Source organism: Vicugna pacos, chromosome 6, assembly GCF_048564905.1.
Source record: "Vicugna pacos chromosome 6, VicPac4, whole genome shotgun sequence".
NCBI lineage: Eukaryota > Metazoa > Chordata > Mammalia > Artiodactyla > Camelidae > Vicugna > Vicugna pacos.
The window spans coordinates 75,458,695-75,483,363 of record NC_132992.1 but is presented as its reverse complement, the minus strand read 5'-3'; the positions used below and the strand labels follow the sequence as shown (position 1 = coordinate 75,483,363).

The 24,669-nt window shown below is 39.1% G+C and overlaps 1 protein-coding gene across 1 annotated transcript in view; it reads right to left on the bottom strand.

The window, feature by feature from the left end:
• Positions 1-12,246: 12,246 nt before the first annotated feature.
• NRXN3 (neurexin 3) overlaps positions 12,247-24,669 on the bottom strand; it is a 1,622,069-nt gene continuing 1,609,646 nt past the window's right edge. Inside the window, exon 21 of the mRNA XM_072963522.1 lies at positions 12,247-12,312. Coding sequence (XP_072819623.1) covers positions 12,296-12,312 — 17 coding nt within the window. The 3' untranslated portion in view covers positions 12,247-12,295. The remainder of the gene's footprint in view (positions 12,313-24,669) is intronic.

Here is a 24,669-nt window from a genome sequence, read left to right as displayed (position 1 = left end):
ACACTTTCCTTGGTCGGCTGCCTTAGTTAGGTTTTGCCAGAATGAGTCTGGGGACTTGCTCTTTCCTCTTCAGTTGCTATTCCTGTCAACCAAACCCATTGCTGTTTCCCTAACCAGCCCCCCGACACAGACCTTCACTCCAGTAGAGAGTCTTGGTTTTAGTCTCCATCATTTGGCACTTCCAGGAGCAGCCTCACTGTATTCTCTCATATGTAGCAGCACTAGTGGGGCAGCACCCTTTCCTCAGAGGGCTCAGCCCCAGAGGCAAAGCCCTAGCCTCTGCAACATTCGGATTTGCTAGTGATGCAGGGAAGACAGATGTGGGGCATGAGGAGGGCTGTGTCAGGCTTCGATTGAGCCCCTGGGACGTGCCCTGCCAAGCGTGGGTCCTTGGCTTCACACAGGAAAGAATTTAAGAGTGAGCCATAGTTGAGTAAAAGTACATTTACTCGGAGAGATATATTGAAAGGCAAGAGAAAGGCCACGAGGTGTGCGGATTGGGTGCTCAGATTAAGAGCAGGTACACACTCCATAGACAGAGTGTGGGCTGTCTCCAAAGAGGGAGAGAGGGAGGGCGTTGGCAGCCTCAAGGCACCAGTTTTTAATGGGCTCAGTGGCTTCATATGCTAATGAGTGGAAGGACCAGCCTAAGTAGCCTGGGCAAGGGGCTGGGATTCCCAGGAAGTTGGCCATTTCCCACTCTTTGACCTTTCGTGGCTAGCCTTGGGAAGGCCATGGCGCCTGTGGGCATGTTATTTACCGTGTTAATATATTACAATGAGCATATAATGAAGTTGAAGTTCTGCTAAAAGTCAAATCTCCCACCAGCTTGAGCCTCAGGGCCTACTGGGGGTTGAATCTTCCACCATTTTGATGTTAATTGCCTAGTGTGCTTTCTGTTTTCCTTGAATGACCATGCCCTGCCCCCTTCCTGTCTCACTAGCATCAGCTACATGGTCTCTCCCAACTCCATGGGGTCTGAGTTTCTAGGTCCTGATAGTATCCTTTTTTTCTCCACCCTTGGTATAGAGGCTACTTGCTGTGTGTATTATCTTTGTATCACCTGAGTATAAGCTCTTTTTTTTTCCCTTTCATTCCACTATGGAAATAAACAAAGAACACCCAAATGAGAACAGAGGCTATTGATTCAGAGCTGGCTATATTGCAAGAGAGTCAGCCACCATCACTTGCACTAGCAGAGACTCAAAGGCAACTGGAGAATGGGAAATCTTTATAGTAAAAAAATAAATAAATAAAAACAGGAAAAGGAAGCTTTTGTGCATGCTCTAACTGGAAGCTGTTGGAATGGGGAAGCTGGAGGCAGTCCAGCTAGAAGCAGAGTGTCTTAGGTGGTTGTTTTCGGGAGCATATTGGCTTGATATGATCCCCAAAGGGAACAGTAAAAAAAAAAAAAACAGAGAAGCTGGTAGTCTTGATCATTCTGTGTTGATTACTAACAGAGGTTGACAGAGTTCTATTGTCATATGTGGATAGAATGTTGTTCATTTTGTGAACGAAAATACTGCAACCATATCAGTAAACAGAGAATGCTAAAACCAAGTCATCAGCGGCTGCCGCCACCCCCCAGTGAGGACAGGCACGCAGCCCAGCCTCTGCAGCCACTCACGGTGGTGCACCCCGAGGGGACTCAGAATAAGAAAGGACACGATACTAGTCCTAGATAGCTAGGTGCTTGTCAAAGGAATGAACTCAGTGAGCCCAAATGTTTGCTTCCTCCCTTACATAGAAAAGCACTAAATTCTTTAACTTGAGATGCCTGGTTTTCTTTAGATAACAAGTAATCTTTTAATGCTCCAACTCCCTGGCCTTTGTTTTAAGGCTCCTATATATCCTAGCTCTTCCCCTACCTCTTCGGAGCAGTGCCTCAGAGCGATCTGAGAGGCTGTCATCCTGGCTCGAGTCCTCCCGCCAAATAAAACAACTCTCAACTTTTAGGCTGCGTATTGATTTCAGTCGACAGTGTGTACGTTCAGTTTCTCATCTCCGATGCCTATATTATGTTCCCTATATTACGTTCTCTATATAATTTTCTCTCTGTTAAAATGCCTAGTGTGCTTTCTGTTTTCCTAACTTGACCCTGACTGATACGAGCAGTGTCCAATATCCAGTTTTCAAAAGTTTTCACCATGTGCGTGTGTATCTATTTTCCAAAATCTCTGATTAAGTCTGATTAACGTAAATGGCTGGTATGGTGTTTGGGGGAAAAAAAATCAAAGAAATGTGCACATCTCGAAGAGCGCTGGGCAGAAAGAATAGCTGTAGGAGGCGATACATTAGTGACACCAGACTTCAAGAGGGATTAAGTGGGTGAACCTTGAAGGGACCTAGAGAACCGAACCCCAGATGCATTTCTGTGTCCATATTCTCTGGATGAAGGTGTCTGACAAACTTCTTAGTCTGGTTTCCAAATTGATAAATCAATTTTATCTAAGTATATTGGTAATATTTTTGTGATTCATTTGTATGTGTTGCCGATTCTCTTCAACTTACGCTTACTGAATCTTCAGTCTAGGCTAGATATGGCAAGATATTTTTAAAATGGAAATTACCCGACTGTTGTCCTCAAAAGGTTTAAAGAAAGCCTTTTTGGGAAGAGATTAAGTAAGCAGAAGTGAGGGAAATAATGTAAGGTTCAGAAAAGCACCAAAAATAAATGGTATTGTATTATTTTTAAAAAGACAAGAAAATGCCAATAGTGTCAGTATATTCGGAAGATTTTGTCAGAGTAGATCACACTTTAATCTTCACTTTTCAATAAAGAAAAAATTAAACAATGTCAAAAAATTGTGATTGTAGAAGTTGCTCGTAATGCTACCTTACTGAAAGTTCAAATATTTTGCTGTACCTTTCCCATGTACACAGCTTAAATAGTTATAATCACAATATACAATTTACTGCATTTTTGTGTTTACATTGTCATAAACATTTTTCATGTTTTATATATTTTACGTGTTGTGTATATTATTACCATCATAATGGTTTGTAACATTCTATTGGTTGTGCTATAAACTATAACCTTTCACTGGGCTATTTGTTTGAATTTTGCTATTTTAGATTTATCCATGAAGGTATTAACTGTGTCACTAAATTTTTGTTTCTGGCAGATTATTCCTTTTGGATATACTTCTAGAGAAGAGATGCTGGGCTGTTAGCACATTTCTGGTTCTTCCTTTTGAAATATTGCTTTACCAAACAATTATACAGTATTGTTAGTAAGGAACTGATTTATCTTAGCCACATCCGCTCATGTTATCTTTTTTTAAATCCTCATTTCCAGTTTCCAAGGTGCTATCATTTGCATTTTTAACCACTAATGAGAAAAAGGATTTTTCCATCTGCTTTCTTTTTGTACTTGTTGATGGGGATAATAAAACTTGTAGAGGAAAAGACAACACCTTGAAAAACAGAAATGAATAGGGCTGGGTGGTACATGTGAAGCTAGCTGGATGACAGGTGGGTAAATAGAAATATTATTTATAACATGTGTATACACACTTACATATACATATGCACATGTACACACACTGCACATCTCTATATTTCTCCCTGATCCAATATTTACTATGAGACCAGCATTATATTAAATGATGCTTCAAACGAATCTCATATTATCCTCACAACAACCTGATGTTTGTTTTCCCCATTTTTCTGGTGCGAACCTGAAAACTCATGGAGGTTAAGTCACACGCCTGTAGCCACAAAACTGCATTAGCGTGTGATGTTTCCAACGTCTGTCTTATTCTAACACATTTCCAAACACCATGGGATACTCTAAATATTTTACTTAATGTGGAGACTCTGTGCTGAGAAATAAAGGCATACATGATAGGTTATCATAAATTGGTAATAATGGAATCTTTCTGAGCCCTGGTTGGATTAATGAAGACAAGATCCATATTGGCTGGAAGGACTATATTCATTTTCTGCTGCCAAATGGACTTGGTTTTAGTTTAATTCTCTTTATAGAATTGATGTTTGTTCTTGGCTAACCATCTATGATATCATTATACTGCACACAATGAATTATTCACCCAAATGTGCCTTACAATTAGCCTCAGCAGAGTATTTGCTCCTTTAGTCCAAACATTTTACTTTATCTATAAAGATTAAATTAATCATTTCTGCCAGCAGTGAATAACTGAGAGAATTAGTTTTTAATATCTGGAGTAGAGAAGGGGAAATTGCGGGCAGAGCAATACATTTTGCTTGACCAGTGTTCCACGTTTCCTTTTTTAATTCGTATTCTGTATCATGCACAGCATCTTTGCCTGGGGAGAGGAAGAGATAGGGTACATTATTTGATCAATGACTGCCAACATTTTGGGAGGAAGGCAGCTGGAGGAAGATGATTAATTAAAATGCACTTTAATTTTAGTTATGCTATTTCAAAGTCCTGTTATTAATTTTTACAACAAGGCTATAAGTTAGATACTATTAGTTCCCTATTTTACAGACCAAGTATGCACAGTGAAGTTAAGTGATTAAACCAGAGTATGCACCTGGCCACGCAGCATTAGTATCCCAGTCTCGACCACTTTTCCGTGCTTCTGATGGGTCCGCGGCTTTGGGTCCACTCCTCTTTCTGTTTAAGTCTAACACCCACTTGTGGCATCACAGAACAATGAAATTTCCCAGAAGGAAAGCATCAGGAAGAAAAGCAAGAGGGTGATTTACCCTCAAAGACATGTATCATTTAGTAAATTATCAACAGTTATTTGCAATTGACAAGGATAATCCATTTGGAAAAGGGTTGCCCAGTTGAAACAGTTTTTCTGATAGTTTCCACTTCTTTAAAAAAAAAAAATGGAGAGCCAAGTTCCTTACCTTGATCCCTAAATAAGTCAGAAGTTCAGAAGTTCTCAAAATGTAGTCAGTTGACCACTGATCACCTGAATCCCAGCTGTACATCCTGAGTCAGAATCTTTGGGAGGGGGACCCAAGAATCTTCATTCAAAACCACTCGCCAAGGTTTGAGATCTACTCATTCTGAAGGTTTTCTGCCATACGTTTGATGATGGTGATGGTGACGATGATGATGGTGATGGTGATGATGATGATAATAAAGATGATAAATGAAACAGTTCTTGGCACGTACTTAGTGATGTATTGTATACAAATTTATCATAAGTTTTCTATATATTATCTTGTTTAAGCTCATAAAAGCCCTTTGAGGCAGTTTCTACTGTTATCCTTACATTAGATGAAGGAACTGCAGCTGCATAAAAAGGAAAGAAACAAATCTAGGTATTCTGGTTCCAGACTTTATTATGCCCCCTTAATCACTACATTATATACATGTGTTACAATTCTAGAAAATTTCAGGCAACAAAGTCCAAAGCAAAGTGGCACAGTTTACAATGAAACAAAAATTAAATGAAGTAAAAAGAAGGCTGAACCTTTCATTTTAAATTCAGAAAGTATTTTACCATTTTTGTAGGATTTACCAAGTAACTAGATAAAAAATGATTGTATTGTGATTCCATCTTTAAAATCTTACAGTTTATTGAAAAGTTTAAGTAAAATCCTGGCAAAAATTGTATAAAGTATTTAAACATTAGCATGAGAAAATCAGGCAAATAAAGCTGAGTAAAAATAAGAAATATTCTCAAAAGTGAGAAAAATAAGACATAAATTACTATACCCACAGAGACTAGAAGTTGTCTTCAAAGGGTGGTAATTGCAGCATGGTCTCACTCAGAGCTGTCAGGACCTTCTTTACCTTGGCTACATAACCTAGTGGGGATTGTATTTCCTGGGGATCTCTACAAAGCTTCCTAATCAGAGACAACCTTGGGCAATTGCCCAAGGCACTTGTTACCACACTTAGAAGCAGCAGCACATGGCTTAATGCTTTCTTCTCAATTCCGTCACATATTTTCCATAGTAATCATAAAACACAATGGTATCTTAAAACCACTTTTGGAATAAAAGAAAGCTCAAATATTAGTGGATTCTATCACCATTCTTTCTTTTAAAAAATTAGAATGGGGGCATCCTTACCTACTGCTTGTTGAACTATACATTTGTACAATTTTTGTGGACAGAATTATTAGCACTAGATAAGTTATGAAAACATTCTTTGACCTAATACATCTAGTTACAGGAATATATAGTAAGGCAATGATAAAGGATATGAACAGAGATTGTTCCCCAAGATGCTTATCATGGTAGTTGTAATTTCTGTAAAAATTTTGATACTACAAAGTATAACTTCTTATCCCAACACAAAGCCATGGCAATAATGAAACATAATGCACCTGCCTCCTAGTCATTTTTCACTAGTTACGACTGTACCTAATTGTCATCAATCATTTACTGTAACTTTTTAAACTTAATATCATGTCATAAGCTTTTGCTCATACTGATAAATGTTATACACATGAATTTTAATGTCTTTAAACCAATTTAAAGAAGTACCACAAAGGATAGTCATTATTTTAATTGCATTATTTTAATGATGTAACGTAAGTTAAATAATTCCCTGTTGCTGAATATTTTTTTCTGTATTGTTTAATATATAAATAATGACACAAACAACTGGATGTTTACTTTGTTAACTATAGTTATTCATAGCTAGAGGTAATTTTTTGTGTGTGTGTAAAGATCTTATTTTTAAAATTGTAAATTCAGATTTTAAAAATAAACAAAAATCAAATCTTACGGAGCATAAGTTGGATCTTTATTTAACCATATAACCATTCCCTTAAAAAAAATCTATTTAGGACTTCATATTGTTTCTTTTTGCCTAGTAAATTTGCTTAAGGGAAGATTACCTCTACTCAGCTTTAATAATTTGAATTAATATAGTCAGGCATTTGTCAGTGAGGATAATTTTTAAATTGTATATCTCAGAACCATGTTCATCATATAATGATTGTCAGGGGTTATAAGGTTATACTTTTTCCTCCAGTTCTATTTCCTCTATTTCTATAATATTTCCTCTATTTCCAAGTTGAAGAACTAATATTAAATTGTTTTAATGCTTCAAAAACAAAAGGAAATATCCTTTATTAAAAGTCATAACTTACATTCTAAGAATGTTACCCATGTTGCTGGATAAGAGCTATCACCAAGGATGCTTAGGATTGGGGAAATTATTTTTTTAACTGTGTTACAAAGGACCTTTATTCTTGGGTAAATTGTGTGGGTATCAAGATTTTCCTTCACTGATACTTTTCACAATGCATCAGTTTTCTTTGAAAAAAAGGAAATTCCTTTCTTCCTTGCATGTCCATGAGGAAGTTAGGTAGACAGTACATGTTTGTGTTTCACAAATAAATGGGAACAATTGCTTTGTCTCAAGATAAATGACTAGAAAGTAGCTAATCATGCATATTTATCTTTCTATCTCAGACTTTTTGAAAATTACAGGATATGTTAATTTATTAACATTCAAGATGGCTCATGAAAACCCTATAATTCTGCTTAAATGAAAATCTCTTGATAGTGTAAATCTAAACATCATTAATAATGAGAGAATATTTTCGTATACCAGCCAAATGCTTGTTTAGCTCCTAGTAATGATTTCTTTTACTCTGTGGAATTTATCTAGGGCCTCAGGAGAGTAAAGCTGCTAAGAGAAGCAAAAAATAATAATAATAAACAACACATCTTACCTGTTTCAGAAACTAAAGCTTTTGATTGCAAAAACTTAAAGATTATTTTTCCTTCTTCTTATAGACCTTATATACGTGGGGTTGAAGGTGTCATGAACGTTGGCTTATGAAACACACTGTCATTGCTCATACAAGACCCTCATTTATTTTGCTTTACTTTTAATAATGTAAAGAGCACCCATAACCTAGTATTCTCTCCAGGAACAAGAACCTTACCAATAACTTACATCTGCTTATATGCTCCTTCCCTATTTGATCCTCTTCCCTTCTCCCCAGCGGTAACCTTCTCCCTTGTAATCTGGCTCTTGGACACGTAAGCAAGAGTTGCCCTTGGGTACGTAGGAGGGGAATTGCTGGGACTGGCACCTTTATTAGATATCCGATCATAACCAATGATGCTAAGTCATTTGAAGCATGGATTTACCCTTCAATGTGCTCTGTAGTAGATATCCTGTTGATTTCCGTTCTAGAATGGCCTGACTTATTTTTTAATCAATTAAATAGAATCAAATTATGTCTTGTATGCTCTTGATTTCCTTCTACAAAGCACTAATGTGGTTGAGCACATTGATTAGCCATATGTGTTTTCTTTGTACATGGCTGTTTCTGCTTTTCCCTTCAGCTTCCTATCAGTATGTTTGGTTTTTTTTTTTTCTATTGATTAACAAGATATATACTGATATACATATATAAAAATAAATCAATATATTTACATTTTTCTACTGACTAGTAAGATTATATATACATTAAAATATACATCTCATAATCTTTTGGGTTATATATATTGCGAATATGTTCTCCTAGCTTTTTGCTTGTTTTTACTTCAAGACTGAAACACGATTGATTTGGCTATCTGTGGTCTTTTTTCTTCCCATATAAATTGTAGAATTGTCTTTTTCCATTTCTGTAAAAAAATGCCACTGAGGGAGGGTGATGTCAGCCAAGATGGTGAAATAAGAAGACCCCAGTTTACATACTCCCCTTAATCAATGACCTAGCAGCCATCCGTGAGCAACTGTGCCTTTGTGGGAGCCCTGGGATACAAATGGGAGGTTGTGAAATCTCATTTAAGTTCAAGATTGAGAAGAGCTGCTTTGGGAGGTCAGGTCCACATCCTGGTGGCAGGTTTACTGAACACGGTCCCAACTACGGACGGAAAGCATCCCCATTTCTCTATGGACTCAGCTCCAACCCAACGTGGCCATACTCCCACAACCACCCGCACCTGCCAAGGGACATGGGAGGAGCCATTTCTCAGAAAAAGGCATACAAATAGCCAACAGGTATATGAAAAAGTGTTCAATATCCCTAGTCATCAGGGAAATGCAAATCAAAACCACAGCGAGTTATCACCTCATGTCTGACAAATCCTATATGATTCCATTTATAAGAGGTCTCAAGAGTAGTCAAGTTCATAGGATTAATGAGTCAGGGCTAAGGGGAACATAGAAGTTACAGATTAACAGGCATAAAATTTCAGTGAAGGAGGATGAGTAAGTTCTGGATGATCTGCTGTACAGTGTTGTACCTATTGTCACCAAGTGTATTGTACCCTTACAAATTTGGTAAAAGTGCAGATCTCATGTTAAGCACCCTTACCACATAAGAAACAAAAAAATAGGAAAGTCCCAATATAAGTGTCCATTCATACATATATATGCAGGAAAAATATTTTCCTTATGGAAAACTCAGTAGAAATCATGCACAAATTAAAAAGATGATTGAAATAGACACATTCAGAAGTGTATCTAAGCTTTTTGAGCTATGAAATCTGATTGAAATTTATGAGAATTACTTTCATAGGAGAAAGCTGAAGCATGAGTATATCAGACAAAAACAAGAACAAATATACAAAGCTTGAAAGACAACAACAAAAAACCCTAAGATACAAATTTTATACCATAAAGAACAGATTTAGCAAAATGCATGAAACCACTGCCATGTTTAAGAGCTAGTTTTCCTAGCCCCAGAGAAGGAAAACTTGGCTGAGATGGTTAAAATGGAAGCCATATAATTAGATTATGTTATTTGCCCATAAGGTAGGGTCCTGCCACCGCCACTCCACTAGGTAAATCTGGCTGGAGATTTATCTTCGCCTGTACCTAACATCCCAGGAAGTGCCTGAGGAGGTTGAAAACATCCAAGAGTTCTCCCATACTTGGCTTAGTATGGGAAATGTAGAGCAGAGACAGCTACATGGGAGTTAGGGTTTCCCTGAAGGCAGCATGACGTTCTTCTTGGGTGTAAAGGAAGATTCATTCATATCAGAATCACCTGGTGGGCTTATTATAAACCACAGATTGCTGGCCCCACTTCCAGAGTGTCTAATTCCATATTTAAGTAGACCCAGGATGGGGCCCAATAATTTGCATTTCTTACAAGTTCTGAGGTGGTACTACTGCTGCTGTTCTCATAACCACATTTTGAGATTCACTGGTGTAATTGGTAAACATCAAAATCTCAAAGGTTTAGTACAATAGAAACATATTCTTTATAACATCCACTCAATGTGAGAGTATACATGTACGTGTGTTGGGGGAGTGATGCTCTTTCTATGTGACTTCCAAGGTCACCTTGGGCACTAATATGTAGCTGTCTGGCAGTGGAGGAGTGGGTAGAGGACGACGTGGGAGGTTTTTATTGGCCAGGACTGAAAAAACATTCTCTCATTCTATTGGCGAGAACTCAAACACATGGTCACAGCTAATTGCAAGGGAGATTGGAAAACATTGTCTAGTCACTAAGGAAGACTTTGGACCACCCAGACCCTAGACTAAATTAGTTACAGCTGATTTCTGGATGTACCAATTTTACTTTGTTTTCCTTGTTTTGACTTTTGTAATTGTGTGACTTTCCAATTGGACTGAAAGCTTCAGGTCAGGGTCTGAGCCTCTCTTACCTACTATTTTATTGGAATAGTGTTTAAGAAGTACTTGTAAAAGAAAGGAGGGAAGGAAGGAATAAAAGGAAGAAGGAGAGAAGGAAGAAGGGAAGGAAGGTAAGTTTTTTTTTTTTTTTTGGTAAGATTTCACAATGAATCAACAATGAGTCGCTGTATTTGTTACATATTGATGGCCCAGATTGACTCAGCTGGTTATTTCAGTAGTTGGGTCTATACCGCTTCCTCTCTCGCTATTCCCTGTGTGCTCTCTACCCTGGCCTCTCCTACCAGCTTCATGCTTGGACGTAGAGACTGACTCTCAGAGAGGAAAGCCCCTCCTGGTCCATTGTCTATGAGTCAGTGTGCTCCTTTGGCATCCCTAAGCATGATTTCATTTCTCCACTATGGGAAATGTATTTGTAACATTCTGATGAAAATTACTGCCAAGTGCATAAACAACATAGACTTTGACAGACTGTTGAGCGAGAGAAAGAGAGGAGAGGGAGATGATAATGAAGCCTGCTTTGAATCTAGAAGACTTATTGAATGGAGAGCATGAAGACAGGACCAGCAAGATATTTTATCTGGATTTTGTAAAATGAAATTTTGAACATAAAAGGGGTGAGTAATCAAGAAATGCAGTGAATCTAAAGTTTGTAAGTGACTCTGAAGTTAGAAAACTGGCCTGTAATGGATTATAGCTCAGCCCAGGTTGTGACTGGCAGGGCATTAGGTATACTGGTGACAAACAGCAATGAGGAGAAAGGTAAAGTAAAAGAACATTGCAGTTTTCCCTTGTTTAAGCATAACAAAGATTCATATTGTTGCAGAAAAATCTGTTGAAGCTCAGTGTTACAGCACAGTTGTGACAGCAACCTGGATCCAGGCGAGAGATCAAGCAGCACTTGGAGGGTTGGAGAACTCAGGCTTATTACACCAACGGGCCCAGAGGAGTTAGTGTTCCATGCTCTGGACCCTGCCTGTAGGTTTACACAGGCTTTTATAGGCTGCCAGTTTACACTTTGCAACATCATATGCAAATAAGATGTAACAAAAGTTGACTAATTAGGAAAAAGCTTTGTAGAAATGGACCAATCAGGAGGGAGAGAAATAACCAATCAGGACTGAGAGAAATAACCAATCAGGAGTGAGCTACATGCAAATGAAGTACTACAAATGGACCAATCAGAAGTTAGGGAAATGGACCAATCAGGAGTGAAGGAAATAACCAATCAGGAGTGAGCTCAGGGAACCAATAGAATTTTAGGGATAAGTTCCCCTTTCCTAGAAGTAAGCTGTCTGAGAGGCAAAAAGTGAGATAGAGCCTCTGGGCCAGGAAACCTGATGGTGTTGGCAGAAGAGTAGTGGCCCTATGTGGGGGTCCAGCCGGTCTTTTTTATGGGGCTTCCCACCTCAGTATTACTGAAGCTACTCTGCCCAGCCCTGGACAGAGGACAGAAAATAAGGAAAACAGAATGTCTAAAACATGGTCCCTCACAGAATGTCTAAAACATGGTCCCTCAACATGGTTACCAAACTGGAAATTATTCATAGTCACAGTTTGGGGCATAGCCACATTTGGGGCTCAGCACACACCCTCTCACGTAAGTTAACTGCTCACTGCTGTTTGAAACAGAATGATGCAAATCCCACATCCAGCTCTTCTCCAGCACAGGTTCATCACCGGTAGCCTTGTGCTATAGACTGAGTCTGCTGGCAGAGCTGTGGCTTCTCCTTGAGGCTCTGTCCCTTTCTTCTTTCCTGATGCTGGGCTTGCTCACTGCTTTGCCTGGCCTTCCCCAGAGATTGCAGTGGGATAATCAAAGGAGAGGAGACATAAGCCAGACAGTTTAGTCATGATTTGTAGCACTTACAAAACCATTTCTCTAAAGGAGAAGACGTTAATGAATTGTTGCCATAAGGGCTTGGGATTATTTGTGATTTGTAATTATCCCAACTACCCAGATCGTTTTTGCCATAAGCATTAAGACTCGCCTACATGGTTTGGATAATTGAGATCAGGTTGCTGATGTGCTGAGTAATTAAAAGCACAATTGATCCTTGAATCTCTAACTGCATATGTACCGATGCCCTTTATTAGATATCTTCTTACATCTAATACATATTGTCAGTGTTTAAGTAGGAATCCCGTTACTTTCACTTTCCTCTCTACATCAATGAAACTCTCTAAGTATAGTATGCTTGGGTCAAATCCTATTTGCATCCACAAAACTGAAGCAAACTTTTTAAAATGCCAGCAGTAGAATGCATATGTTTTGACTAGTTTTTATTTTCAACTGATTGTGTTAAAAAAAAAAAAGCCTTATATTCAAATGGCAATTATCTTCGCATTTACATATCACCACTTTGGAAGGGAGTCTGCAGTGATAGGTTATTCTTTCATTGTTATTCATGAGATACTATCACCAAATCATAAAATTGTGAAATGAGTTGCCCTAAATTGGGATTAGAGTGTAGCAATCAGTCACTGCCTCTTGAATGCAGTGAGGCCCTGGTGGTGCAAAGCTATAGTTTCTGACAGCACATTTATTTTTAAAAGAAGTTGGATTGGAGAGGGCAAATGGGAGGTAAGAGGAAAAGTTCACCAAGGCAAAACATGGAAACTCACTAAGGCTCTTTCTTACTGAAAACAGTAAAAATCAAAGAAACACAAAGGGATCCTTGACCCTCAGAAACATGGAAGGGTCTGGAACCATCGACTTTCAAACCAGAAAGTGGGTTGAACTAAAATAATGAAAAGCCCTGGAATTGGTAATGGAGCATTCTACATACGTTATCATAAAAATAAGCAATGGTCCCGTAATATGGGACAAAGAATGCAATCCTGTGCTTGGCACCCTGCTTCATCTAAGGTAGGACAACTTTTGCTCACCTTGAATGACAAGCAGAGCTCATGACTACCCACGCTCAGAAAACCAAAGTTCCCTCTTAATACTTCTGTCTTGTTTTCTCCCCCTTTGCCATCGTTTGCCTGGTGACCAGCTCTAACTACTGGAAGCAAGAATTTAAATTTTGTGTAAAAATGGGAACAGGTACAAATTTGTGGGAAAATAATACCTCATTTTCCTGAAACTATATACTAAGTCATAAAAAAGGAAACACAAAATAGATTTTTAAATTAATATATATAACATAAATGTAAGCATATATAATATAAATATATATTATGTATAATAAAAGGAAAATAAAATTATGTGCTATAATTTCCTTCAAGTAAGCTTTGTTTTTAAAATCCCCAAGAGTTCAAAGGAAATTACTTTGGATACAAACAGGTGTTCTTTCTGTTTTATACTTACAAAATTATCCCTACATACGTTCATTTCTGTTAAATTTTTTCTTTTTTCCTAGCACTCTAAAATTTAAAAAGTGGCTCAGTGTCCCAGCTTGGAATTCTGTGCTTATTCCTCTGGAAGACTCTCCTTTAATAATCAGTTAGCCTGCCCTTCTCAGGCTACTGATGGAATAACTAACCCTGTTCTGAAAATAGTTATTTCCTAGAATTTCTGTATCTCTGGGGACAGCCGTAACTGGGTAGTTCCGTCAGGCATTTCAGGGAACAGTAAAAGTCACCCTGACTCTTCTGAGAAAGTAGCCCATGGTAGGTACAAATGCCTAAATGTGTGTATTTTGCACCACGGTTGGAACAAGAGGCAGAGGGCCCATCGGTAAGAGGGGTCCCACAGCTCTGATGTGTATTAGCATCGACCGTGAGCCCTGCTCCAGCTAAGCCAAGCTGGGCCAGTTACCAAATAATCATAATTCACTTCATCTGAGAATGTATTTCCTGACCTTCTGCTACATCAACCTAAAACTTTAATGATACTTTAGAACATAAAATGGGTATTTGCATGGCAAAAAAATGCTTTTCTACTCCACAAATGATTTTGATGCTCTACAGGGTTACTGTTGCATGTGTCTGGTCCCAGGGTAGAGCTTTGGCTGCTATGGTGACCATAAAGGACAGTGTAGAAGAAGTATGTATATATTAGGCTACATAGTCCATATGACAGATTTTGCCATCTTCAAAAAAAAAAAAGTAAGGTGAATCCCTTTCTCTTGATATTGATTTCAGTGCATTCTCTTCTGAAAGGCAAAAAATGGTGATGTAGCTGTGGGGAGACATGAGCTGCCATTTTTTGGGGAGGAGGGAGGAGCTTAGAAAAGAGAATTCCAAGTGAGTGAAAATGCCCCACACCATAAGCTAGCAAACAAAAAGGTGGAGAATTATGCATGTTTACACACAAAAAAGGGAAAATGACATGATGTAACCCACAGTGTCAATCACTTTCACAACCTACAAAGCAAATTACACGATGCATGCACTGCTCTCCACCCAAGTTAAGGAATCATGGGAATCCATTCCGCCACCACAGCATAATTACTGTGGTTATTGATCATGTCTGCTGAATGGTGACAAGGGGATGGCACCATGTTCCCCACTCTCTTTTGAATAATGAAAATAAGAAGTAGAGAGATGGTGCTTTTGGGCAATCAGTTTCCTTCTGGTGAGGGACTGTAAGGTAGGAAAAGTGACCTGCTTCCTCTCCTTTTGGGTGAGTTTTTGTGTCTTATCTTCAAGGATGGCTTAGAGTCAGTTCTGCTAAATTTACCCCAAAATGCAGGGCAAATGGTTGTAAGCCACATGCTGATAAACACATGTAGACTAAACAAACATACCAACAACTAGTGAGATTCTTTGACCATTAAAACAGCCCAATAATTCAGAAGATTGTACATATGCTGCACATGTTCCTGTCTAAGGCTTAATTCCTTTATTTGCTCATATAGTCAGTCATTTAGCACCAACAATTTTTTTTATTGAGTTATAGTCAGTTTACAATGTTGTGTCAATTTCCAGTGTAGAGCACAATTTTTCAGTTATACATGAACATACATATATTCATTGTCGCATTTTTTTTTTGCTGTGAGCTACCACAAGATCTTGTATATATTTCCCTGTGCTTTACAGTATAATCTTGTTTATCTGTTCTGCATATGCCTGTCAGTATCTACAAATTTTGAAATCTGTCTGTCCCTTCCTGCTCCCCTCCCCCTTGGCAACCACAAGTTTGTATTCTATGTCTATGAGTCTGTTTTTGTTTTGCATTTATGTTCTTTTTTTTTTCCACATATGAGTGATCTCATATGGTATTTTTCTTTCTCTTTCTGGTTTACTTCACTTAGAATGACATTCTCCAGGGACATCCATGTTGCTGCAAATGGCATTATGTTGTTATTTATTATGGCTGAATAGTATTCCATCGTGTAAATACACCACCTCTTCTTTCTCCAGTCATCTGTCAATGGACATTTAGGCTGTTTCCATGTCTTCGCTATTGTAAATAGTGCTGCTATGAACATTGGGGTGCAGGTGTCATTTTGAAGTAGGGTTCCTTCTGGATGTATGCCTAAGAGTGGGATTCCTGGGTAATACGATAAGTCTATTCCTAGTCTTTTGAGGAATCTCCATACTGTTTTCCACAGTGGCTGCACCAAATTGCATTCCCACCAGCAGTGTAGGAGGGTTCCCTTCTCTCCACAGCCTCTCCAGCATTTGTCATTTGTGGGCATTTGAATGATGGCCATTCTGACTGGTGTGAGGTGATACCTCATTGTAGTTTTGATTTGCATTTCCTGATAATTAGTGATATTGAGCATTTTTTCATGTAGCACCAACAATTTATATATCTTCACAGGGGCTGTCAAGTATGACATGTGGCCAAGTGATACGTTTTCTCCAATTTTCATCTTTTACTGTTATTGTACTATTACGTACTCCTCTCCCATTGGCTACCCTCTGTGTACGCAGAATTAGCCAAAACATTCTTTATGTGTTTCTTTATGCATCAATTAATTCAACAGTTATTACTTACCGAGCTTTAAGCTAAGAACTGCAGGAAATGCAATAATAAATGGAATCTGGTCCTTGTCCTTGAGAATTTCCAGACTACTGAGTGCTAGCAAACTGACTACTTATCTTTTATGTCCTTTTGGGGAGTAAAGAATGTGGAGTATCTTCCCTCACTGTATAATCATATGGCATTCTAATTTTAATTGTCGAGTAAGTGCCACCAGGAAAGTCAATTTGGTCTCTCTTAAAAACATGATCTTTCCACAATAGTGTCAGTTGTCTTTGCTCATTTACTTTACTTCCTCACCTCTCATTCAGGCCTTGGTTCCTGTTCTTAGACTTCTGCCTCTATTACTACAGGGAACTTTTCTGATTTAGGCCATCAGTGACCTTCTAGCTGTCAAATTCAAGTCAAAAACCAGAAGTGAGAGAATGCATGGGACGTGCATTTACATTTATTTATTTTACAAATATGTGCTGGGGACCCACCATGCACCACTAGGTAGGCATGTGAGGGGAACTCTATGTATTTCTCTGTGGAGAGTGGTGTCCCTTACAAGGCTGCAAGTCTAGAGGGTACGAACTTGGTTTTATCCCTAGAATTTTGCAGCACTTTTCAGGTCTTATCTGAACTGCTGTGCTGCATTTGGTAGAAGAAATTTCTCCCTCCTTGAAGCTTCTCTCCTCCCTAAAGCTTTGGTGATAATGTTCTGATGTGATTGACTTGCTACCTATGTGGCTGCTCCTTCCCAGTGTCATGATGCGCCCATGAAAGGGAATAATAAGGCTGTCTTGTTTGTGGTGCTGGTGTTTGAGACTATGATTATTTTCCATGAGGAAGGAGCATTAAGATTGGTTTCTAGGAGTCCCAAGGAATGAGTTGAATTCAAACCTAGATAAAGCTAAGACTCAGTGACTAAAGAAAGGTAAATTAGAAATACCAATGCCAGAGACTGTGGATGTTGACTTGTAGAACCAAACGTGTGAGGGCGGTGGGAGCCCTGTGGTTTATAGAAGGAGAAACTTAAAAATTCTCCAAACACAAGTGGTTCAGTGTTATCAGTCAGAGCATAGATGGGGTACAAATCAATAAAACTTGCCTCTGGCATGGTAGACACACACTTTTTTTAATGAATGCTTTCTACTTTTGTGCAGAAAGTTTCAATTCCCATGTATTCCATTCTTTACCTTCTACTCTTATAAATAGATAGATAGATAGATAGATAGATATCTCCAGAGAATTTTGAATGATTTTGTCCATACTTCTAGTTTTAATTAACTTAATATATTAATAATTCTTGTACATCTCTCTCATGAACTTCTTTATCATTTTGTAGTTACCTGCTTTTCTATGGACATCCATTACTATGCTTCCATGTGTATTTATTTAACAAGTATTAAGTAGCAGACACCACAATGAATAAGGCAGACATACTTCTTGCTCTCATGAAGCGAACAGTGTAAAAGGGACACATGCTCTGTATTAAAAGATCAGTAGTTCCCGTGGCATGGCTAATATTTGGCTAGTACGTAGAAAGCACTCAATAAAAAATTGTAGTATGAGTGAATAAAGAAATAAATATGCCCTGTTCGCTCTCATCTCTGTGCCTCTGAGTGTACAGTTTCCTTCGCCTGGGATGCTCTGCCCAGACATCTCATTTGATGCCTTCTTGGTGCCGTCCTTTCTTTTTGGTCCTTTCTGAATGTCCCAGGCAATCTGGATGCTCCTGTCTCTGAGTTCCTAATGATCCTAATAAATCTCATTCACACTTGATTTGTAGAACTTAGGTACAAACACAAGTATGACACAACAACAATAGTTAATTGCTTGAGGGCAGGAACCGGGTCTCTTCCAGGCTTCTTCCCAGCAGTCAGCCCAAGGGCTGCTCACAGTAGTTTATTTCATTCATTTCTTCCCATTCATGAATGATTTTGTGTCTAAGGTTTGCCATGCTTTGTCCCAATTTTCCATTTACGTAGCTCCCATTTCTCCATGTGTCAACCGGGATCCAGCCAACTTATGATTCTTGGATGTGTCTTTCATTCTCCCATCTTTATGCCTTTCACATTTTGTCGCCTATAAGTGAATGCCTCTTCTGTTACTACTAACCACTTAGACTTCAAAGCACCTCAGATGCTAACTTCCTTCCCTACTTTTACCACACTCGTCACATTCCTGACTCACCCAACACCCCCTCATTCTTGGTATATTTCCGATCTTCCTGCCTGAAATTACTTCATCTTCCCTTGAAATAGTGTTTTACTTTTGTTATAAGGTCATCATGAATTCTCTCTTTCCTAAGAGTTTAGGTTCTCATCACAGCTGCCACAGTAAATTACAAGCACCCTCCTGAAAGGAGGAATTGTGCCTTGCAAAGAGGAAGCACATCATGTTTATTTAAGTTGACTTCACACATTAGCTTCTTGTTAAATTCAGGTAGACTGTTTGGATAGGTAGCATCTTGCACTCTCTCTTTCTCTTTCTCTCTCTCTCTATGGACTTCTGTCTCATGGGCATGTGCATTATAGGAATGCAAGTCAAAAAATAAGAGAGAAAGGAATTTTTTGATAAATTCCAGAGAATACAGTCTTTATGCTTTTCTCTGACAAAATTGTCAGGTTCATAAAGTAGCTGACCCAGCAGGAGCCACCAAAGCATGTGATCGTGGCATTTCATATACCGAAAAGAAAGAGAAGACTCTGAAAAACAAAGTCACACACAGAAGATAGAGAACCAAAATGGCGCTGATCTACTCAGTAGCGACAGTGGAAGCCAGAAGACCATCAATTAATAAAATTCTTAGGGAACACAGGTTTCCTCCCTAGAGTTCTATACTCTAACTAAGCTACCAATAATTTGAATAAAGAAATTTACAGCTGTGTAAAATCTTGAAAATTACATACCATGCATCTTTTTGCAGGAAGCTTCTAGAGAATGTGCTTTCTTTAACAGCAAATAAAGTAAGTAGGAGAAAGATGTGGATCCCAGGAAACAGGAAATCGACCACAGGAGAGAGTGAGAAAACAGCAAGTTGATGACAAAGGATGATAACTGCGAAGGTGGCCGAGAGCGCCACTAGCTCAGGTTGGAGCAGGGAATTAGAGAACTCCAGGAGGAATAGCTCCAAAAGCTACAAAAGGAAACTACTAGATTATTGGACAGATTTGGTGATGTAAACTCTTATCTCGATAATCATTTTTCAAAGCCATTAGTGGAACTAAGAAGATTTAGCCATAAGTCCAAATGAATCCAAGTAAACGGAAAAAAAAAAAACAAAGGTTTTCAATTCCAGAAAAAGATAGACATTGTACAAAAAGTTCATATTGAAAAACAAAAGTAATCATAATACACTACTGTGCTGAACAGAGAGCAGTACTTATGTAGTCATAATCAAGGAAGCACCGAATAGTCATCAAAATGTGTAACACAGCCACACCGGATGAGTGAAGTAGAGTGAAGGGGTGTAGATGAGAGAGAAAAATCCTCATGTTCCATATTAGGAAGTCAGTGAATAATGTTTTAAATCAGTGAGTCAAAAGATAGCTGCAGGCTGTGTCTAGAAATGTGGAGGTAAATGACAGACAAGACAGCTAAGAGTGGCAGTGGCTGCTTTGGCAAGTAGGGTGAGGGTGGAGGGGAGGGAAAGTGGGAGCAGACTCATGTGTTATAAAGCTATTATCCATCCTATTAAGCTACATGTATGTACTGCTTTGATACAAATGAAAGTCAGTTTGAGGGGAGGGTATAGCTCAGTGGTAGAGCGCCTGCCTAGCATGCATGGGGTCCTAGGTTCAATCCCCAGTACCTCCATTAATAAATAAATGAGCCTAGTTACCTTTACACACAAATTTTTTTAGTAAAAACTAAATAGATAAATAAAACTATTTATAAAAATAAATATACCCTTTGACCCAGTAGACCTATGGATATGAACATAAATATCTGACAATACATGTAAGGTAGTTTGTCACGGTATTCTTCTGTCATCAGTGGGGAATCACTTAATTTTTACTTTATGGAACCTTATAGTTACATTAGTGTAATAGTTCCTATTAAATATGTGGATTACCATTAAAGAGTGTGGGAAGGGTGCTGCTTGACTTCAGGGTTTGGTGGCGGTATGTAAACAATGTGGGCTTTAGAATCCCCAGTCTTGAGTTCATATCTTGCCAGCTATATAATCTCAGGCAGATTGCTTAATTCCGAGCTAATTTACTGTCTCAAACGTAAAATGAAAATACTAATACTTGTATCATAGGGCTCTTTAGGACTAATGCTCAAATTGTTACAACAACAGTTGGCCCTGTTAATATTGCTGTTAATGCTGGTTCTTCTGCCATGGCCTGTGTGGACCTTGACTTATAGATGTTTTAAATTCCTGGGTATCCGGGAAGGATCAAGTTTTGATTCCACAACTTTCTAGAAGTGTGACCGTGGGCAAGTCACTTAAACTCTCTTAACCTGATTTTCTCAGCTGTGACACGGGAAGGCAAACAGTGCTGATCTCAAAGGCTCATTATCAGGAGTGAACGAGATAACGCATACAAAGAGTTAGGCAGAGAGCCTGACAAAGCCTTCAGTTTGCGGTACTCATTTTATTTGTGTGTTATCTTTTGCCTATAGTAAGTCAGATTCCTTTCCTGCCATATCAATAGGGAGTCAGATGATTCCCCAGAGACTCAAAGAATTTTTCTTTTTTTTTTTTAAGTTGGAAAGCACCTGAGCTTTCAAGCAACAAATGACTTCAGATCATGCCTTTTTTTTTCCTTTTTGTCTTTTAATTTAGTTTTAAACTCTAAGCTTGAAAAAGTAGAGTCAATCGGAAGACGAGGATGTAGAGAAATGATTTTCCAACACTCCTCATGTAAGCTCAAATTTTAGATGCTTCTTTGAAGTAAAACAGGTCTTCACTGTATACAAGGTTATTTCTGAGTTACAAACGTTCTCTTTGTGTTTTCCACTGTTATACCATGTTTTTCTTCTGTGTTCCCCAATTCAATCTTGGCTGCCAGAGTCAGACAGACTGAAAGCATGTGGGCACTTTTTCCTTGCATCTGTAATGGAAACCTTTGAATGGACAGTATCTGCTCCAAGTCTATCCAATAGACGCAAATCATGCTTTTGTAAATTAGCAGGGTTGAGTGCTTCTTTGCCCTCAGGTGTATAATTGTCCTTTCATCACTTTATAGGCTACATGGTTCTTAAAACACACCAGTAGCACAGCATCATCCTTGTATGTTAGAAATGTGACTTCTCAGACCTTGCCCTAGACCTGTCGAATCAGGAAGTCTGATTCTGGTGGGGTCCAGCAATCTCCAGGTGATCCTCAACCATGCTGAAGTTTAACAACTGGTCTAGATCTTTCCAAGCATAATACTAGGAAAAATAGAAAATGATAGCAATGTATTTGCACACCCCATGAGTAGCAGGTCAGCTACATTCAGTTGTTTCTTTCACAGAAGCTCACTGGGGATCTGTCCTATTCCAGGCACTGTAGTAGTCGCTGAATATTCAAGATGAATTGATCAGGGTGTAGCAAACATTTGCCTGGGTATTTCAAGCACAGTCTAGTGGACTCGCTGACTGGCTTTCTTATAAATGTGGACGCATTATCAAGCCCTCCAGGATTATTTCCTGGCGTGTAGCTTTCTTATTTAAGTCATCACCTTTTCTGATGTCTCATGTCTATTTTCTTGAGAGCTGATATATTGTGTGTAAACTCACCTGTCTTACTGAATGTTTTAATAGAATTTGGCTGTAAAATATATAATCTCCCTTTCCATCCAAGTAAAGCAAATACCTGGCAGCAAATTATCTTTGCTCCTACATGTCTCTAAATTGTAGATGATTATAGTGAGGGTGTTTGCGATCCTTCACAGCATATTTTTCCAAATGTGCACCCTTGTCTCCAGTCATCAGAGACAGTCCCTGAAAATATTTTTGTTTTATTGCTCTGAGTTGCTAACCAGGGATTCGGTGTTCCCAAGACCTTAATGAGCTGCACAATATGTCACTGCCACTCCCTGGCCCCCATAAAGGCAGAGAGTTTGCAAGGACTCAGTTTTAGTAAAGGCTAAAAATCCAAGTAAATTCATCTTAAAGCAGGAAAATAAAATAACATAATGTGGGTTATGAAGGAGGGAAGAAAGGAAGGAGGCAGAAGAGAGGCAAAGAAATAAGCATAATCAGCATTTTAATGGGAGTGAGTAAACAGTCTGCAGTATAATAAATCTCCTAGGCATTTGATCCCAATAAACCATCTTAATCCTTAGGGCTATTCTGGCAGCAAGAGATAACTGCTCTGAAACCAAAATGTATTTAGCATAAAACTCACATTCCGATGTTTACTGTGTATCTGCTTTTAAAAAAATAAATTGAAAATCCAAGCTTCTTTGAAGTGGTGTAAGGGGAAACAGCCTCTTAGGGCCCCTTCTGTGTGTCATCCAGTACTTGCCTGCCAAAGCCAGCACTTGAATGCCCACTGGTCAGGGAGCTGGAGGCCTTGTTAACCGAGGCCCTTTAATCCCCTCTTTTATCTGAGCATTGTTGACTGCTTAAGCTGTGGAACCTCTCCCTCGCATGTGTATGCGTAGAGGGCTTTTTGGTAAGGGTCTAGCTTTTCCGGAATTGCATTTTTGGAGATGAACAAAGTTGACTTCAGTAGATCAACAGTCTCATCTCCACAGATTTATGTGATGGAAATATCAAAGGCCCATGTCATGGCTGACCTGTAAAATCCTCAATTTAAAAACACAAGAATTACTGTTTTCAGTGTTAACTTTGACCGAGGAGTGATCCAACTCCCTTTTTCTCCCCCCCCCGGCTCATTAACTTATCTATACTCAATATTCTTAATAACACAATACTTGCCAGCTATTGGCTGCATAACATCAACTTGTCTCATTATAAAAGCTACTGCTCGAAGTGATACCAGTAAGTGGCAAAATACGTGATTCTCAACTTTGGGACCCCTCACAGAAAGAACAGCTAGCAACCCTCCATGGACGAGGCCACTCTGTGAAAAACCTCAGAACCCAGGGGTGAGGTTAAAGCACCCCACTGGACCCCCCAATAGAGGAAAAAACACACCGGAAGGCTAAGAGAGTTGGTTTCACCCTGACTGCAAAGCCCCTCCCTTAGGCTGACATGGCACCAAGATGAAGGGGTCCCTCTAGGCCTACAGCTTCTCCACTGGGAAGAGGAGAGCTCAAGGTGGACATCCAGTTTCTCCAGCATTCTGGGATGCTTTCAAGGGGGCCTAGTTAGGCACGGCCTCACATGTATCACTGGAGAAATCAGCTGAAGAAGAAAGGGGGTGGGCCTCACAGAAATGTGCCTGTGGATCTTGGACACTTTCTGTTGGTGGTGGTGCCCATGTGGAGTTTCTCACCAGTGGATCTGCTCTTCAGAGCTGAGCTGGTGGCCCCACTTGGCTGGGAAGGTCAGTCACCAGATCTGCCTGATTTGGGTCTGCAGCTGGCAGTTCATTTTATCCAGAAAGCACAGCCTAAAGACCCACCTAGACTTTGAAGCAAGACAGTGGCCCAGGCCAACTACTAAGCTTGCAGCTCTGGCAAACAAGGAGGTCTGGACAGAGAGGCCAGATAGCCTCACAGAACCCCCACAGGCTGAGCCTGGGCAGGGAAGCAGGTCACTAGCCCGTGGCCCTGCCTAACTGCTCAGGACAGCCTCCAACCCTATCCAGCCAGCAAACCTGGCCAGAGGCATCAAGCTGATCTATATAGCACATCCTCCACTGGACCACCTAAACATATTAAACAAACACTAACAGATCTAAAGGGGAAAATAGCTAACAATGCAGTAATAGTAAGGGACTTTAATAACACATTTCAATAAATAAGTCACCCAACTAGAAAATCAATAAGGGAACATTGGGCTTGAACTAGCCTTTAGACCAAATGAACCTAACAGACTTATGCAAAGCAGTCCATCCAATAGCAGCAGAAAACCCGTGCTTTTCAAGCACACACGAAACATTCTCCAATGATAGAGGCTATGTTAGCTCACAAAGCTAGTCTTTACAAGTTTAAAAAGAGTGAAATCATATTAAGTATCTTTTCTAACTACAATAGTATGAAACTAGAAATTGATAAAGAGGAAAACTGGAACATTCACAAATATGCAGAAATTAAGAAACACACAAACAATCAATAGATCAAAACAAAATTGAAAAAAATACAAAAATGTCTTGAAACAAATGTAAATGGAAACAAAACACATGAAAATGTATGAGATGCAGCAAAGCCATTCTAAGGAG